General features: G+C 38.2%; 4 protein-coding genes across 17 annotated transcripts; 1 reads left to right on the top strand and 3 right to left on the bottom strand.

Moving 5' to 3' along the window:
• Positions 1-203: 203 nt before the first annotated feature.
• On the bottom strand, positions 204-4117 carry LOC103964335. Of its 12 annotated transcripts, none has more exons than XR_007253395.1 (6): positions 3637-4117; positions 1669-3437; positions 1417-1495; positions 1004-1216; positions 765-881; positions 204-652 (listed from the first exon to the last, which is right to left on the bottom strand). XR_007253395.1 is itself a non-coding variant. In XM_048571180.1 (6 exons), the coding sequence occupies exons 3-6, from the start codon at positions 1445-1447 to the stop codon at positions 569-571; spliced, it is 432 nt and encodes a 143-aa protein (XP_048427137.1). In that variant the 5' UTR covers positions 1448-1495; positions 1669-3437; positions 3637-4064; the 3' UTR covers positions 204-568. The 12 variants fall into 12 exon arrangements, 8 of the variants coding, with proteins under 8 accessions (XP_048427137.1, XP_048427144.1, XP_048427138.1 ...); XR_007253394.1 differs by having other exon boundaries at positions 1004-1254; positions 1430-1495; positions 3637-4116; XR_007253393.1 differs by having other exon boundaries at positions 1004-1254; positions 3637-4116.
• Positions 4118-4811: 694 nt separating this feature from the next.
• Positions 4812-8882, bottom strand: LOC103964337 (DNA-directed primase/polymerase protein). Of its 3 annotated transcripts, none has more exons than XM_048571178.1 (14): positions 8724-8882; positions 8323-8456; positions 7873-8033; positions 7609-7755; positions 7465-7516; positions 7177-7351; positions 6904-6986; positions 6492-6704; positions 6255-6374; positions 5995-6151; positions 5809-5916; positions 5591-5656; positions 5295-5494; positions 4812-5143 (listed from the first exon to the last, which is right to left on the bottom strand). In XM_048571178.1, exons 1-14 carry the CDS (start codon positions 8776-8778, stop codon positions 5060-5062), a joined length of 1755 nt encoding a protein of 584 aa, XP_048427135.1. In that variant the 5' UTR covers positions 8779-8882; the 3' UTR covers positions 4812-5059. The 3 variants fall into 3 exon arrangements, with proteins under 3 accessions (XP_048427135.1, XP_048427134.1, XP_009375545.2); XM_048571177.1 differs by having other exon boundaries at positions 6255-6371; positions 7861-8033; XM_009377270.2 differs by having other exon boundaries at positions 7861-8033.
• Positions 8883-9385: 503 nt separating this feature from the next.
• LOC103964338 (pentatricopeptide repeat-containing protein At4g21190-like) lies at positions 9386-11528 on the top strand. The gene is made up of 5 exons (XM_048570990.1): positions 9386-9696; positions 9809-9907; positions 10005-10148; positions 10438-10650; positions 10900-11528. Exons 1-5 carry the CDS (start codon positions 9613-9615, stop codon positions 11107-11109), a joined length of 750 nt encoding a protein of 249 aa, XP_048426947.1. The 5' UTR covers positions 9386-9612; the 3' UTR covers positions 11110-11528.
• A 127-nt stretch (positions 11529-11655) lies between these two features.
• Positions 11656-16564, bottom strand: LOC103966164 (dnaJ protein ERDJ2A). The gene is given in 13 exon segments (XM_009379316.3): positions 11656-11937; positions 11940-12261; positions 12263-12691; positions 12980-13090; positions 13536-13622; positions 13936-14055; positions 14146-14323; positions 14549-14766; positions 14896-15002; positions 15121-15241; positions 15396-15491; positions 15620-15850; positions 16418-16564. Coding segments are annotated over 12 exon segments (2058 nt in total). The 5' UTR covers positions 15806-15850; positions 16418-16564; the 3' UTR covers positions 11656-11854.
• Between the last annotated feature and the right edge of the window lie 39 nt (positions 16565-16603).

Here is a 16603-nt window from a genome sequence, read left to right on the forward strand (position 1 = left end):
ACTTCACCCATGATTATGATCGTCACACAACAATTAATTTTGGTGGCCGTGAACCTGATAATTTTGGTGGCCTCCAAAGAGCTTGTTTTATTTCTTTGGAGTTTGTTTATTTATTTTCGTGATCTGCATTATATAACTCCCGTCTGAGATTCGGTATTTTATTTTTGACATATAAGAAAAAATGCAGACGCACATACATACTATATATATCGAGCAATACTTTTGTCTATCATAACCAGTCCAAGGGTCGCATAGGCAGTAGGCATGTTAGATTGTAATTCCACACCGCTACCAGTCTAAACCGCGTTCTTCATCACGCGCATTAGCAGGTTCTGTGTTACATATAAGAAAAAAAAAAGCATAGGGCAAGTTCCAGACAAAATACAGACGTACGGACCATATCAAGTGCTATCAATTGTGTATAAGCAGCGAGTTATTTATAAAGTGACAGCAGAAAATTATCAAACTTTTCTGATGCAGGCTACAAGGTACCACCTGATACATTTCCAATGGTCGCAACAGATTCTACAAATGCATCCAAAGCTGGAAACGGAGATTTGCCCAGGAATTATGTTGCTGAAGCACCACTTGTGCAACCATTCAATGCATATTCTTGGGGCCAACTGTAACATTTTCCAAGACCGCGGTTTACCTGTATCAAGAAAGCATTTGATATAGTTAAAATGCACTTATGTCATTATGCTTATGGTTATCTCATATCTGTAAGCATCGAGAGTATGGAACGGTTTTGGAATCCCAATTACCTCGGTGTCAAAATGCAGTGCCCTTATACAATCAAGATCTGGTTTGCATAATAGAAGCTTTTCACAACCAACATCCAAATTGCAGATCAAGGATGCCATGAACATCTCCTCACCCTGCTGTTAAATAACATAGCGTTGATTATACGATCAAAACATTATGTAGTCAATGCATAAAATCAAAACACCACTAACAAAGCTCCAGGTTGCAACTGTTATATTAATCGGAAGGGTGGCAATACCATCCTGTTGGCTTTGAAACGCCCAGTAGGCAGAAGCACTGAATTCTTCCCTGCCTTTGATGATAGAGCTAAACAAAAGCAACGATTTCGGGTATATACAGCAGTGTCCACAAATAGTTTACTAGGGGAGTCAGAGGAGCTTGAATCTTTTCTGATAAATAAGTTTCCAAATCTTCCATCTCTCTCCTTTGCACTTGAAATCCGTGAGCATGTCTGATAATATGTCATCACAGTGACAACAGTTCATATTTCTACAGGAAATATAAAAAAGAAAAATTGAAGTAAATGCAGCAGATTTCTGTTCATCACAATAAAAATAAGCTATAGGTAATGAAATAAATTCCCATTTTTAAATTTAATCGAGAAAAAGACATCCTAAGAAACAACGTACAAATATCATAATGAAATGATACCTCAGTGACAAACCTGCATGTGAGTTGTCATTAAAAGCAGTCTTTTCTATGCGAATCATTAGGTGACGAGAGAACTTTGCTGCACGAAAGTATAACCATAAGTGACAATCTATGAAATTATATATGATAGATGACGTTATGAAACAAAAATACCCATATATGGTGTCAATATTTAGACTCCATGAAAATTTAAATGCACATAGACATCAGGCTCATATATAAGGGAGGGAAGGAGTAATAATTGTGACCCACGTTCATTAGAGGAATCAAGCTCCAATATCCAACCAAAAAGAGATTGTAGATAACCCAAATATAATCAGAGAGAGATCAGTTTATGTGACACTTGGCAACCAATATTTTCTTTCCTTAAATGAATTAACTAATAGAAAATAAAATATAACTAATTAGATATAATTGCTAGATAATGTGTCATATTTCAAAACCATTAAATTGTTAAGAGTGGTCGAATATGACAATACGAATAAATGCACAAGCGCCAAATGTAGAGACTTGGAATCCCTATATACGGGGCACTCAACCAAACAAGCTACAAATTAAGAATAGGAACTCTATCGGGATATCATCCTATGGCGAAATCATTCAAACAAAAACAAGTGACAATGAAGTGTAGCAACTCAATGGGGAATTCATTCAAACACAAACAAGTCACAACGGTAGAATACAACCCCATGCAGCATTACTACAAACAGTTAGCAATCTTAAAAAGTAGTAACACTATGTTAGGCATTTTATCAATGGTTCAGAGCCTTAACCACATTACAGTATTGTGTCCATGAAATCATTTGACGTACTTGCATCCCTGATTCACAAAAACCCATACATTTTGAGTATTAATTTTTATAACTAAAAAATATTAAGGTATAAAATAAAATTAGTTAATTTTGCTCAATATAGGTTGGGTATGTTTGCTTTTACGGTACGATACCTGGATAGCCAAATGGTCGGTGAAGTCGGACTTAGTCTTGAAGCAGCACCTGCAGCTCGAGCTTTTGCCACAGTCCTGGTGGTTGTCCTTCTGATGAACTTGAAAGGCTTTCTTGGTGCCAAATCTTCTAAAGCATAGGCGGCAGACCAAGTTTTCAAACGCTTTGGCACCAATAAAGCCTTTCAAGTTCATCAGAAGAACAGCCACCATGACTACGACTAATGTTCGAGCAGCGGGTGCTGCTTCAAGACTAAGTCCTGCTTCACAGACCATTTGGCTATCCAGATACCGTAAAAGCAAACATACCCGACCCATACTGAACAAAATTAATTAATTTTATTTTATCCCTTATTATTTTTTAATTATAAAAATTAATACTCAAATTGTATTAGTTTTTGTGAATATGCAAGAAGGCCAAGTACGTCAAATGATTTCATGAAAACAGTACTGTAATGTGGTTAAGGCTTTGAACCATTTATAAAATGCCTAACATAGTGTTACTACTTTTTAAAATTGCTAACTGTTTGTAGTAATGCCGCATGGGGTGGTAATCTATAGTTGTGACTTGTTTGCGTTTGAATGAATTCCTCATTGAGTTGCTACTCTTAATTGTCACTTGTTTGTGTTTGAATGATTTACCCAGAGGATGATTTCCCGATAGCGTTCCTATTCTTAATTTGTAGCTTGTTTGGTTGAGTTCCCCATATATAGGGATTCCGAGTCTCTACATTTGGCGCTTGTGCATTTATTCGTATTGTCATATTCAACTACTCTTAACAATTTAACGGTTTTGAAATATGACAAATTATCTAGCAATTATATCTAATTAGTTATATTTTATTTTCTATTAGTTAGTTTATTCAAGCAAAGAAAAATCTTAATTGCCAAAGTGTCACATAAACTGATCTCTCTCTCTGATTATATTTGGGTTATCTACATTATCTTTTTGGTTTTAATCATCTAAGTTCTAACTGTAACAGTATTGCCAACACATCAGGGAAGAAATAGGCGATTGAATAAGCTAATTGTGCATGAGTCACCATGTTTAATCAACAAATAACAATCTTTGCTTCAACTGGCAGGAATCAAGAATCGCAAACAAGAACCACAACAATTGATCAGCAAGTAGCAGAAATCTTCAACAAACACACCAACAACCAACGAGAAGCAAGCAATTGACTAGTAGAAACTAACAATCAACGCCTCAATCCATAACAAGATTCACAGCAAGACTCACAAAATGAAGTCAAGAAATCAAGAAACTAAACAGATACCTTCAACCAGAGCGACGAACCTCAACAACATCGACGAACGAGAGGAAAAGCACAGACAGACTCAAGAATCCCCAAAATTCTAGGGTTTGAGTAACCAACCAAATTCCAGCGATCCAGAGAACACTACCGGAACAAGAACGAAGAAAAGCGGAAGCACCGGGATCGTCAGGCGACGGCGTCAGCCATTGCCGGCGATGATACCATGATAACAATGCTACTGTATGTAATGCAGAGAAGCAGTGGAGGTGAAAACCACGAAGAAGTAGAGAGAGAAAGAAGAGAGGGAAACTTCTGTTTTTCATTACAACAATTATGACCAACTTGTCTTATAAAGACAACACACCTATAACTAACCCTAAGAGCCTCCAATACAATTGTGACACATTGGCTATATCCTAACATCAAGTTCATCAGAAGGATAGACATTAGGACTGCGGCAAATGCTCGAACTGCGGGTGCTGCAAGACTAAGTCCGACTTCATCGACCACTACAAAGGTACCGTACTGTAGAAGCAAACATACCTGACCCATATCGAACAAAATTAATTAATTTTAATTTATTCTTTTTTTTTTAATTATAAAAATTAACACTCAAATTGTATGGGTTTTTGTGAATCAGGGATGCAAGAAGGCCAAGTACGTCAAATGATTTCATAGAAACAGTACTTTAATGTGGTTAAGGCTTTTGAATCATTGATAAAATGTGTGTTACTACCTTTTAAGATTGCTAACTGGGTGTAGGAATGCCTCATGAGGTGGTATTCTACAATTGTGACTGTTTGCGTATGAATTCCCATTGAGTTGCTACTCTTAGTTGTCACTTGTTTATGTTTTAATGATTTCTCCATAGCATGATTTCCTGATAGGGTTCTTATTCTTAATTTGTAGCTTGTTTGGTTGAGTGCCCCATATAGAGGGATTCTGAGTCTTGTGTATTTATTCGTATTGCCATATTCAACCACTCTTAATAATTTAATAGTTTTGAAATATAACACATTATCTAGCAATTATATCAAATTAGTTATATTTTATTTTCTATTAGTTAGTTTATTCAAGGAATGAAAAATCTTGGTTGCCAAGTGTCTAATAAACTGATCACTCTCTATCATGTTACGTTAACGAGGGTAAATGCGCTAAATGTAGATGATGGGAATCCATAAGTGACGCGCTCCAACGAAGGGCAACAATTTTCATTCTTGAAATTATGGGTTTGGGTAATGTCTCTCTCAAAATTGTGTAATGAAATTAATTCTCTTCGAAATCAACCGTGGTGATTTCCTAGCTTTTCTAGTACCGTGTAACAAACGGGGCCATAACCCATAAGGACCACATGTAGGAATGGTCGGTAATTCCGTCTTCCACGACGAAATGCTGCAGAACCAAATATCCGGAAGGATCGCCAGGCAATGTACTAGACCTCGAATCAGTTGACATGCGCTAATTCAGCTTGGGATGCAGTCCTTTCCACAGCCATCCACCAGTCTTCATCATCGGAATTGATGTTTTCCTATTCGTCGAGGAAACTCAGACAAATCAGATTTCAGGAAAACGAGAAGATTGGTTCCATCCCTTTCACTGCACCCAGTGAGCAAAACTAAACAGAAAAGAGACAAACAGTAGGATAAACTAGGACAGATGTTCAGAAAATGTAGCCTCACCATATTACTGATCCCTAAAGAATTTTGCTTATTCTCGACATCATCTGCAACTCTAATGGCTTCACGCCACCATGAATCTGTAACGCAGCTGCCTCTCATTTTCTCATCACCATAGAGAACAGATTCAGGATCATTTTTATTTTCATACACCATGTCAGGGATGATTTCCCATGGAATTGGTCGCGAGGCAGAACGATAACCTGTCGCCATCATATGCAAGTTGAAAGTGATCGCTTATTGATTAAAGGAGATTAAAAATAGGTAAATATTTACAGAAATTGAAATTTTTTTTGCACCTCTGCAGTCAGGATCATGACATTTCTGATAATAAGAAGCCCTTCTGAGGTCAGCAACGTATATCACTAACCAATAGAACCATCACGCGCATTAGCAGGTTCTGTGTTACATATAAGAAAAAAAGCGTAGGGCAAGTTCCAGACAATACCTTCACGTGTGTATAAGCAGACAGGAATCAGAGTCATGAATTAAGATACCAACAACATATTAGATTTACCGTGATTGCTTTTATGCTGTCTGCCAATTCGCTCACAGTATCTATTTCTTGACATGCTGTAGACCATGAGTGCAAACTCTGAGAGCCAATACCAGCTCCGAATTTTACCTGGAGAAGCAGCAAGTTATTTACAAAGTGACTGCAGAAAATTATCAAACTTTTCTGATGCCGGCTACAAGGTACCACCTGATACATTTCCAATGGTCGCAACAGATTCTACAAATGCATCCAAAGCTGGAAATGGAGATTTGCCCAGGAAGTATGTTGCTGAAGCACCACTTGTGCAACCATTCAGTGCATATTCTTGGGGCCAACTGTAACATTTTCCAAGACCACAGTTTACCTGTATCAAGAAAGCATTTGATATAGTTAAAATGCACTAATGTCATTATGCTTATGGTTATCTCATATCTGTAAGCATCAAGAGTGTAGAACGGTTTTGGAACCTCAGTGTCAAAATGCAGAGTCTTTATACAATCAAGATCTGGTTTGCATACTAGAAGCTTTTCACAATCAACATCCAAATTGCAGATCAAGGATGCCATGAACATCTCCCCCTCACACTGCTGTTAAATAACATACCGTTGATTATATGATTATTATGTAGTCAACGCGTAAAATCAAAACATCACTAACAAAGCTCCAGGTTGCAACTGTTATATTAATCGGAAGGGTGGCAATACCATCTTGTTGGCTTTGAAACGCCCAGTAGGCAGAAGCACTGAATTCTTCCCTGCCTTTGATGACAGAGCTAAACGAAAGCAACGATTTCGGGTATATACAGCAGTGTCCACAAATAGTTTACTAGGGGAGTCGGATGAGCTTGAATCTTTTCTGATAAATAAGTTTCCAAATCTTCCATCTCTCTCCTTTGCACTTGAAATCCGTGAGCATATCTGATATATGTCATCACAGTGACAATAGTTGATATTTCTACAGGGAATATAAAATGGAAAAATCGTAGTAAATGCAGCAGATTTCTGTTCATCACAATAAAAAGAAGCTATAGGTAATGAAATAAATTCCCATTTTTAAATTTAATCAAGCAAAAGGCATCCTAAGAAACAACGTACAAATATCATAATGAAATGATACCTCAGTTACAAATGCACCTGCATGTGAGTTGTCCTTAAAAGCAGCCTTTTCTATGCGAATGATTAGGTGACGAGAGAACTTTGCTGCACGAAAGTATAACCATAAGTGACAATCAACTTCAAGAACCTCGCCAGGAAATTATATACAATAGATGACGTTATGAAACAGAAATCAAAACCCATATATGGTATCTATCTTTAGACTCGATGAAAATTTAAATGCACATAGACATCAGCCTCATATACAAGGGAAGGAGTAATAATTGTGACCCACCTTCATTAGAGGAATCAAGCTCCAATATCCATTCCTTGTTTCCAATAATAGAATACTTTTCAAGCAGGGCTTCATAAATGGCTGCTATCAAGAGGTCAACCATTTCATCTCCATTTCTGTCTGCATTGTCCCTTCTACTGAATTCCAAGTCAAAATAAAGGTGACACGGCAAACCCTGAAAGCAACACATTCCAATTATAGGAACCACAACCTAGAACAGAAATCAGTTTTCTGCACACGGTACCCATTTATTGCTTCTATTAAATAAAAGGAAGGAAAATAGGTCACCTCCTGGATCACTTCGTAGTGGTGACGGAACTTGGGATTCATATTTTTATACCTGAAAAAGGAAACGAAAGCAGTACAAATATAAAAAAAATATAATACCTCATATGGTGAAAAAGTATAAAAAATCGAAAAGGACAAGGTAACCTTCTCCAAAAATCGTTATAGGTTGAAACGAGGAACCTTCTCTGTCCACTATAATGATCTTGATAACTAAATACATGAACATTCTCATGCCCTTTGGCAAACTGCATTGCTTCATCCTGCCTTGGAAACGTAGTCCATACTTCCTTCCTAAATGAACCAAAAACAAGGGTCGAGTCACATTGTAAAAGAGTATCACAAGAGAAAAGAACCTTCTTAAAGCATGACTGCGTGGACAAAGAAATACACAAATACCTTGAAGTCAACCTTTTTTGTGCAGCGAGATCAATACGTATTTCACGTAGCAGTCGCAGAAACGACCTTGATGGTTTTTTGGGGGGCACACCGTGTGGAGATCCATAGAATACAACTGGGGAAAACTCCTTTTGACGATTAAACTTGTTTGGTTTAACACTTGTAGGACCAGACTGAATCAGAAAATCAGCAGGACAAAAATCAAAGTCACCGATAAACACAGTTAAAGAACATTTCAACTACCAACGAAATAAAAGGTCAAGCTTCATTCAACCAAGAAACAATTTCCACACAACAAGACACATGGATGGGAAAATTCGAACTTCGAACCAATCAAGAATTTAGCATGAATTCAAGTTACTTGGACACAAAACCATTACGTGCGAATGCTCCATCAAACATATGGTTGATTAATTTGCAGCCTTGCACAAAACGAAACCAATTTTCATTGTACATAAGTACCTTGTCGGCGGAAAGTTGTAATTCTGATGCATTTTTCTTTGTGTTCTCTGCTGAGCCTGGAGAGGAGACTTCCGGAGTTTTACTCCTCCGCTTCAAATCGCTTTTGCTTCTCTTCCTTTCCCTCAATGCGGATTCTGGTCAGACAAGAAAATAACAAATCTTGTAAATATCAGTAACAACTCAATGAATCAAGAACAACGCTTTAATTGAAACCTCTACAAAATGCACTCCACAAGCAATAAAAAGAAAATTGAATCTCATACTTCCAATTCGAAACCCTAATTTAACCTCCCAAATGAAAAACATTGTTAATCGAGTAAAAGATTTGATTTTCTTCGTTTTTTATTTTGAATTCTCAGTAGCCAAACAGGGCGGATGAGAGAGAAAGAGAGGGAGCTTACGCGGAGGAGAGATGCCGCACTTGAAGCACTCGAACAACCGATCGACGTCGTCCATCGTCACTCGTCCGTCGTCACTGCTCACTCCAAAACGACCCCGTACAGAGAGCTTATTTCGTTTCTAAGCGGCAATTTGAATTTTCCAAGGGAAACCTGAGAATCCCGTTTTGATTCCACAACGTTTTCTTTCCCTCCACTTTCTCGTTTCCGCCACGTCAGTTGGTAAAGTGCGTCATTTTTTTTTAAAAAAAATTGTAAAAATTATCGCTCAACTTTAATTCGGACTAATGGTTTTTTAACTAAAATTTATAATTATTGGTTTTTAATTTATCAAAATATGCCGTTATGATTTTTTTTTTAACAATGTCATCACAACCGAGGGATCATTTATCTAATTAACTTAAAGTTGAGAAATTATTTTTTTAATTGGGTTAAAGTTGAGAAGACATTACTATAACTTTTCTTATTTGGCTTTCCATATTTTCTCCTTGATTTAGGCTCACTCATGTGGCACGTGACTCATTTTGATGAAAATTTTAAAAGAATTGACGAAAATAACTATAATTGTACGTTTTAATGAATTAAGAAACCAATAATCATGGATTTTTAATTAAAAAAGGATTTCACCGATTAGAATAAAGTTGAAGGAACAACCCAAACCCGGCTATACTGTACACGACAGCCACCCAACCCACTCCTTACAACCTCCGCGACAGCTTCTCCGCCGGCGATCTCCTCTCTCTCTCTCTCATTTTCTCGCCTTCTCCGTCTTTCTCTCTTCTCCTCCCTCTTCCCTCCTGCTCCACCAGAACCAAAGAGCCACTGCTGGCAGCCACTTTCTCTCTGGCTGCCTGAACGAACTGGAGCTGAGATTTTAAATGCTTTACCGAGCATGCTTGCGTTGAAACACTCTCTTCCGGCCTTCACTCGAGGACTGGAATTCATCAAATTTCCCCACAGGAGAAGCAGTGTAGTGGTAGAAGCTGCTTCTGACTGAAGTGCTTCCTGCATTTGCATAATTCGAAATTGTTGTTGCGGAAAGATTGTCACTTTCTTCTCAAATTTATATTTTTCAACGAAGTTTTCAGGTATGTGCTCAAAAGGGTCCAAGACCCAGATACCCAAGAGTCTGGAAAGCCCATAAACGGATTGGAACCGTTTCCAAATCCCTCAAACTTGTTGAATCTGTAAGCTTTTATATTTCTTTGATCTTTTTTTCTTCTCAATTTCCATATTTTTGCTTGGTTTTTGAGAAATAACTGTAATAATAATTAATTTTTGTAGATTAAGGGATTGTCAAATGTGAAAGAGGAAGTTTATGGAGCCCTTGATTCTTTCATTGCTTGGGAATTAGATTTCCCTTTAATTACAGTGAAGAAGGCACTCAAGTCCCTTGAGAATCAAAAGGAGTGGAAGAGGATAATTCAGGTTTGATTTTTCTCCTTGCTTGAAAATGTTCAATATGTAACGTAGACGTGAGTTAGGCCAGTTGGTCATGTTAGTGTACCCGCCCTCTTGCGCCTGAGTCCAAATTACCTTTGATAGTTTAGAATATGGCAATGCTAAAGAAAATGCTCGATGTATAATGTCGACGTAAGTTAGGCCAGTTGGTGAGGGCAAGGTCTCCACTCTCTTGCACCCCGAGTTCGAATTCCTTTTGGTAGTTTATGGATGGGCCTTAACTTTTGAAATCTAAGACATGACGTGTGTTTTGTAGGTGTCGAAGTGGATGCTGAGCAAAGGGCAAGGAAGAACAATGGGGACCTATTTCACACTGTTAACTGCTTTGGCAGAGGATGGGAGGATTGAAGAAGCTGAAGAGTTGTGGACTAAGTTGTTCTCGCAGTACTTGGAAAGCATGCCTCGCATGTTCTTCGACAAAATGATTTCAATTTACTACCAACACGGCTTGCACGATAAGATGTTTGAGGTATTACAGTCCTACCACGTTTTCGTAAGCAGATTTATGAACGTATCGATTCTTAAGTCAATCTATGAGCCGTGCATCTTGTAATACTGCATAAACTTGGTGCAAATCCGAAACTCCGGGAACTTTGATTGATAAACGGATTCGTTCTCATATCCCGAAAGGCCGAATGTCATGCTAGCTTGTATATTGGATCCTCGTTTTTCATGCAGCAAGGAGTTTTAACTTGTCGGAAACTGTCTGTTGTTGCAGATATTTGCTGACATGGAGGAGCTTGGGGTCCAACCAAATGTTTCGATTGTTACAAAGGTTGGAAATGTCTTTAAGGAGCTAGATATGCTAGACAAGTACAATAAGTTGAAGAAGAAATATCCGCCTCCGAAATGGGAGTATCGGTACATCAACGGAAAACGTGTTAAAGTCCGAGCAAACTATCAGAACTGGTCTGATGATGCTGCATAAATGCTAAGTGAGGGAAGGAAACAGTTCGCGACTCGGAAGAAATGTTGGAACCCGAATCAAATCCAAACGAACACATTGTTGAAGACGAGGAAGTGAACCGGAACTCAGATGAATTACTGGAGGAAGGCGAAAAAAAGCTCCGATGAACCGAGTGTTCAATCTTGAAACTCTTTTTTACCAGTTAGATGAAGCTAAAGCAAGTTTACGACGTTTTAATCGTCCCTAACCTAATTTCTCATCAGTGTAGGATTCGCGATTTGAGTCCTTTGACCATAACAATATATACATTGTCTTTTAAGTGGCTCAAATCCGCCGGTTAAATGACCTTAGCTTTATTCAAAATTGTAGTGAAGGAAGTTTTATAATTGTATTAGGTGTACGTAAGTTTACAAGTTTTGTAAATTCATGTACTCTAGAATTTGTCTGTGCCTTACAATACGTCATAAAACCGCATTGCTAATAATTGCAGTTACTAGATTGAAACGTCACGTAGCAATGAACCATTTCATGTAACTCTCAATAATGAGGTTAATTTATGGAAAAAAATTTAAAAGGTTTATAATTTTAAATAACTGAAAGGGGTCAAATTGGTTTAGAACCCACGTTTTGTAGTATCAAAATTACTATCTGTTAAATAAAAGATGGAAAATAGGGTAACTATCACCTGTGGCTCTTTCAATCCTCTCACCAAATAAATGATAAACGAATAAAACCAAGTAGAAAACTACGTGAAGTTTTGTTTGTTTTAGTCGTCCTCCGAACCTGAACCATCTGAGCCGGAGCCTTGTTTATCGACAGTGCCGTTTGTAGCAGGGCCTTCTTTTTTGTGTCGTGTTGTTCATCCGCCTCATCTTCACTGTACTCGCTCTCATAATCGTCATCATATTCCTCATCTTCATTCTCTTCCTCCTCTTCAATGCCATCCTCCGTAATTGGTCCCTCTTCTGCCACAAAACCTCCCCGGGTACCAGCCCGTGTGCGCTTCAAAATCTTCATCTTCAAGTTTGTCTTTCTATCACAACCAATCCAAGAGTCGCACAGGCAGTAGCATGTCAAATTGTAATTCCCCTCCCCTGGGGCCGGTAACTTGCCTGTTATCAGTCTAGACCCACTCTTCACCTTCCCGACTGCTTCTTTGACAGCAGCACTAGTCCTCTTTCATAGTTGCTCCCGAACCCTCCATTGTGTCCTCTATTGCCTTGGAAGCAGCAGTAATGGCTGCAGCTTCATCCATGAAATTTACCTTCTGCCAAAACCAAACGTTATTGGAGACGCTGTCTGCAAGCAAAAACCAGAAGTTTTCTTCCTTGTGAAACGGGAAGTATGGGGCGTGGGGAAGGGCACCAATCAGTCCGTTGGCACGCTTTAGTGTGACCCAAGCATGAACCGTGACAATGTCACCCTCTTGTATACCATCTTCACCTTCAGTCTCACATTTAACTTCAAATGATATTGAAGGCATAGTCTGCAATACCATTTCAATATCCTGGACTTCAGCGGATGAGAATCCAGCTGTTTGAGAAAGTACCTCAGCACGATCTTCCACGGACATGTCCTGAAGCTCCTGAAACACTCTCAGCTTCTACGAGCAAAAGAAGAAGAATTAAAGCTAAGATCAAACTGAAAAAAAAATACTATCAGGAGAAGAAAATAGATCAGCAAAAGAAGTGAAAGAAATAAACTTGACTAAGTATAACAGAATGAAGATTTTCTGCTCATTCAGTAACGAAAAGAGGGATTTCACAGAACATTTTCAATTTTAACTATCTCATGTAGGAATATAGTACTATATCCTGCTCCCTGCAGCTAGGCAAGAGATGGATCATATGTTCTATTCCAGCATGGCATTGTCCAAACAAAGACTGTTTACCTTGCGGGCTATCTTTTTTACAACCGCCTCACTAAAATGCGGCAGCTGCAGAAAGGGGGCAATGCCTTCACTGGATCCTCCAATTGCCTTCCTTGCACTAAGAGGAACAGCCTGCATTATGATCACAAAATAATATGAACTTCAAAATGAGTACCGATTCATAAGATACAATAATAAATGTCATAGCTATGTGCTAATTTAATTGCAAACATAGTAAGCGTTTTGACAGGGCAGACAACAAAAGCTAAAGGATGCACATATTTGCAAAAAACAAAAGAAAAGAGAAAATTATTTACTTCCATATATTTGTACAACAATACTTAATTAACAAGAAAGCTTAAATCAATATGCAACCAGCTTTCAGAAATTAGCCCTTGCTGTGATACTTCAGAACAAGATTTGTGTGCGAGGAACAGACGGCATGGTAACTTATGTATAAGCCCTCACAGTGTGATTGTATGAGAGAAATCTTAGATCTTTGCAAAATTAGGATTTCGCGTGATTAGTGTATTTGTAAGATCTACACGCTTGACAAAAGTGGATAATGGACTATCACCTGAATGATACACTGAGAAAGTTCAACTACACCAATAGCAGGCCTCAGCCATCCCTGCCCCTGAGCATTGCGTGGCATAACTGCCATCTGCATAATAGAATAAAACATAAGTAAAACTAGCACAACATGGCTTCCAATTTTGGTACAAATGTCATGAGATATGCTAGCACATTAATTGATCAACTGTTCTCCAGAAATACTAGTAGGAAGTAACCAACTTCTGTACCCCTTCTAAATCTGTCGGTTAATTTTTTAAGTACAGTATTGGAACAATTCTAAACACAAATATGAGTGAAGCAGTGCAGGATTAAGGAAAGTCTGTAACTTCTAAGAAGCATCAGCACTTGTTGTCAAGTTTGCTAATAGAATGTAAGATAAGACAGGAAAATGTAGAAATCACCTTCATCAATTCTTCAAGGAGGCGAGGGGCAAGTTCCAGAACACGTCTAAAATCATCTTGCAAAGATGGAGATAAGGATGCTGACTCACGAGTTAACTGTGCTTGAATCAACAATTCTGTCTGCGTAGAAGGTGGCATAAAGGTAAGCATATATCAAGGACTGGGACAAACTTTGCTGATCATTTAGTCTAGTATTGGAGCACAAATTACCTTTACAAGGGCTGGATGCTGTTTCCAAAACTTTGCCTGCTCTTGCTTGATATTCTTAAGGTCCAGATTCAACTCACTCCTGACTAGCATAAAAAGCTTCTGAAGGGGTTCATTGTCAGTTCTGCGAACTGGAATTTCCGTATATTCAGCAGCCTTAATGAAGACATCCATTACTTTGCTGTATAATTATGTCATAAGATCAGTAAAAAAAATTAACAAACAATACAGCTTAATGTACACCTGATCCATCAAAACATCAAAAAATATTGCCCCCAGCATCTGCTTATGTTACTATTCTACTTCAGACTTGCAAGCAGCTGCTATTTAGAAGCAAACAAGAAAGAATAAACATATAAAAGCTAATCTCGACATTTCTGGTACTCAGCGTACTCTACTTGATTACCTGGGAGCCAGAGAAGGCTTCATGAGGTAATAGTAAGTGGATAATGTGTGATGCATGACATAGTTGCCGGTATATTTTGCCGATCTTGAAAGATATACGACAGCTATCAGCAATGGCAATAGAATACAAATACCAACAATCCAGAGTAGGAGTATTCCACCAGATGCCCCATCGATGTGTAGCAGGAATTGAGGAAGAGCTATGCCCATTTGAAACCCCTATTTGAAAAAAGAGTTGGTTCAATTTCAAAGCAAAATTTGTTCTACTTCATATGATTTTGACAGGGAAACACTAAATGAAAGTTGCTATCCGTTTTCCTTGAATGAGATTGGCAGATTGCACATTACCTGCCTGCCATCTGGATGGCCATATTTTTCAAAATTCTCACGAGATACTGGATCCGTCAGAGCCTGATAAGCCTTTGATATGAACTCCACAAAGTAATTGTGGGCCTCTAGAAAAAGAATACAAATCAAAATTTTAGTGTATGCTTCATAAAGGCCCCATCTTTCCTGCTAGTTTTAGGTTAAAATGATAGGCATGCATAAACTGAAAACTAAAACACCATCAACCTGGATCTGGATTTTTATCTGGATGGTACTGTATGGAGAGTCTCCTATATGCCTTCTTTATTTCTGAATCAGAAGCTCCAGGTTCCAGTCCAAGAATACTGAATGGCTCGAAAACTTGAATCTGGGTTATTATAAAAGATTCTCAGGACAAGTTAAAAATATAATATAAAGTCCGAATTAACTAAACTGAAAAGGCATGGAAATGTAAAACATGGGCAGGAAGACCATACGATAACAGCTTTCATTAATGCCTCAAAATGGCTAAAAATGTTTACCTCGCGGCTCATATTTTTGATGTAATAAACCAGGACTATCATGATAACCCAGAGAAGTATTAATGTCAGGTTACTCCATGTTGAGAAGTTTGAAATCTGCAAATGAATGATAAGGACATACATCCAGACCCTCGTTAGTCGTTAGATGGTTTAAAACAAATATTGGTATTCTTCTTGCAGTGACTATTAAAGAACAGATCTTAGCAACAATTGAAGGAACTAACCCGCTTAAAAATTGACTTGCGGTACTTTCCTGACCGAGCGCACTCAGAGCACTGACAGTGGATGCTCTTTGTTTTCTTGGATGCAGCACGACATAACTTCGTAATTGTATAAGGCACTAGGGGCAGTGCCATTATGGTCAAAATGAAAATTGGGAACAACGCACTATTCTCTTCCGAAGCAGCCATGGCGACCTCCCTACTCCCTAGACTACTCCTATGTGCGTATTACGCCTGCAGAATAGATTTTTGATAGAACCAATCAGTTCACAAAGACCAGAGCCGTGACCAATGTGGCATCACGAATTTCAAAACATCTCCAATGCAACGACATTAGGATTCACGATTATATCGCTGAAAACATCATTCGCAGCAATTTCATTTCCATATCGGAATTTATAAAAACCCGAATCAAACTCAAAATTAGGACATTATATGACTATGGCCAATCGGAATCACCGAATCTCGGTGTCACAGCCAAATTATGAGATACACACACACATACACACACACACATATATATATAACAAACTGCAGCCAATAATTGTGAAGTCCATCAAGTCAATGACTGAGATAGCGAGCTCACACTCAGTACAGCCAATTGAATACTGATAGCTACACGTACAATTAAATCAAAATAAATTATCAAAATTGCAAAAATAAAAAATAAAAATTTAAAAACGCATGCTCACCTCAATCAAAATTCGATGAACTGAATTTCCATTTAAAAATATCGAAATGAAAAATATATCAGAAATATAAATATATATATATATAGATATATGTATATGTATAGCTTGCCTGATAAAATCGGAGGTCGAGATCTGATTCGGAGGCCCTCTGTCCTTACGATGGCGTGATTACAGAGACGGAGAGAGAAGGGAGGTGAGAGCGTTTCTCAGATGGGAGGAGAGAGGGGGAGAGCTTCGTTTTGGGTTTTATTTGGTGACGTCTGATCCGTTCTAATGGGCCGTAGCCCAGGCCCAG

The sequence above is a fragment of a genome, unplaced genomic scaffold, assembly GCF_019419815.1.
Source record: "Pyrus x bretschneideri cultivar Hongxiangsu unplaced genomic scaffold, Pyrus_bretschneideri_v1 Contig57, whole genome shotgun sequence".
Lineage (NCBI taxonomy): Eukaryota > Viridiplantae > Streptophyta > Magnoliopsida > Rosales > Rosaceae > Pyrus > Pyrus x bretschneideri.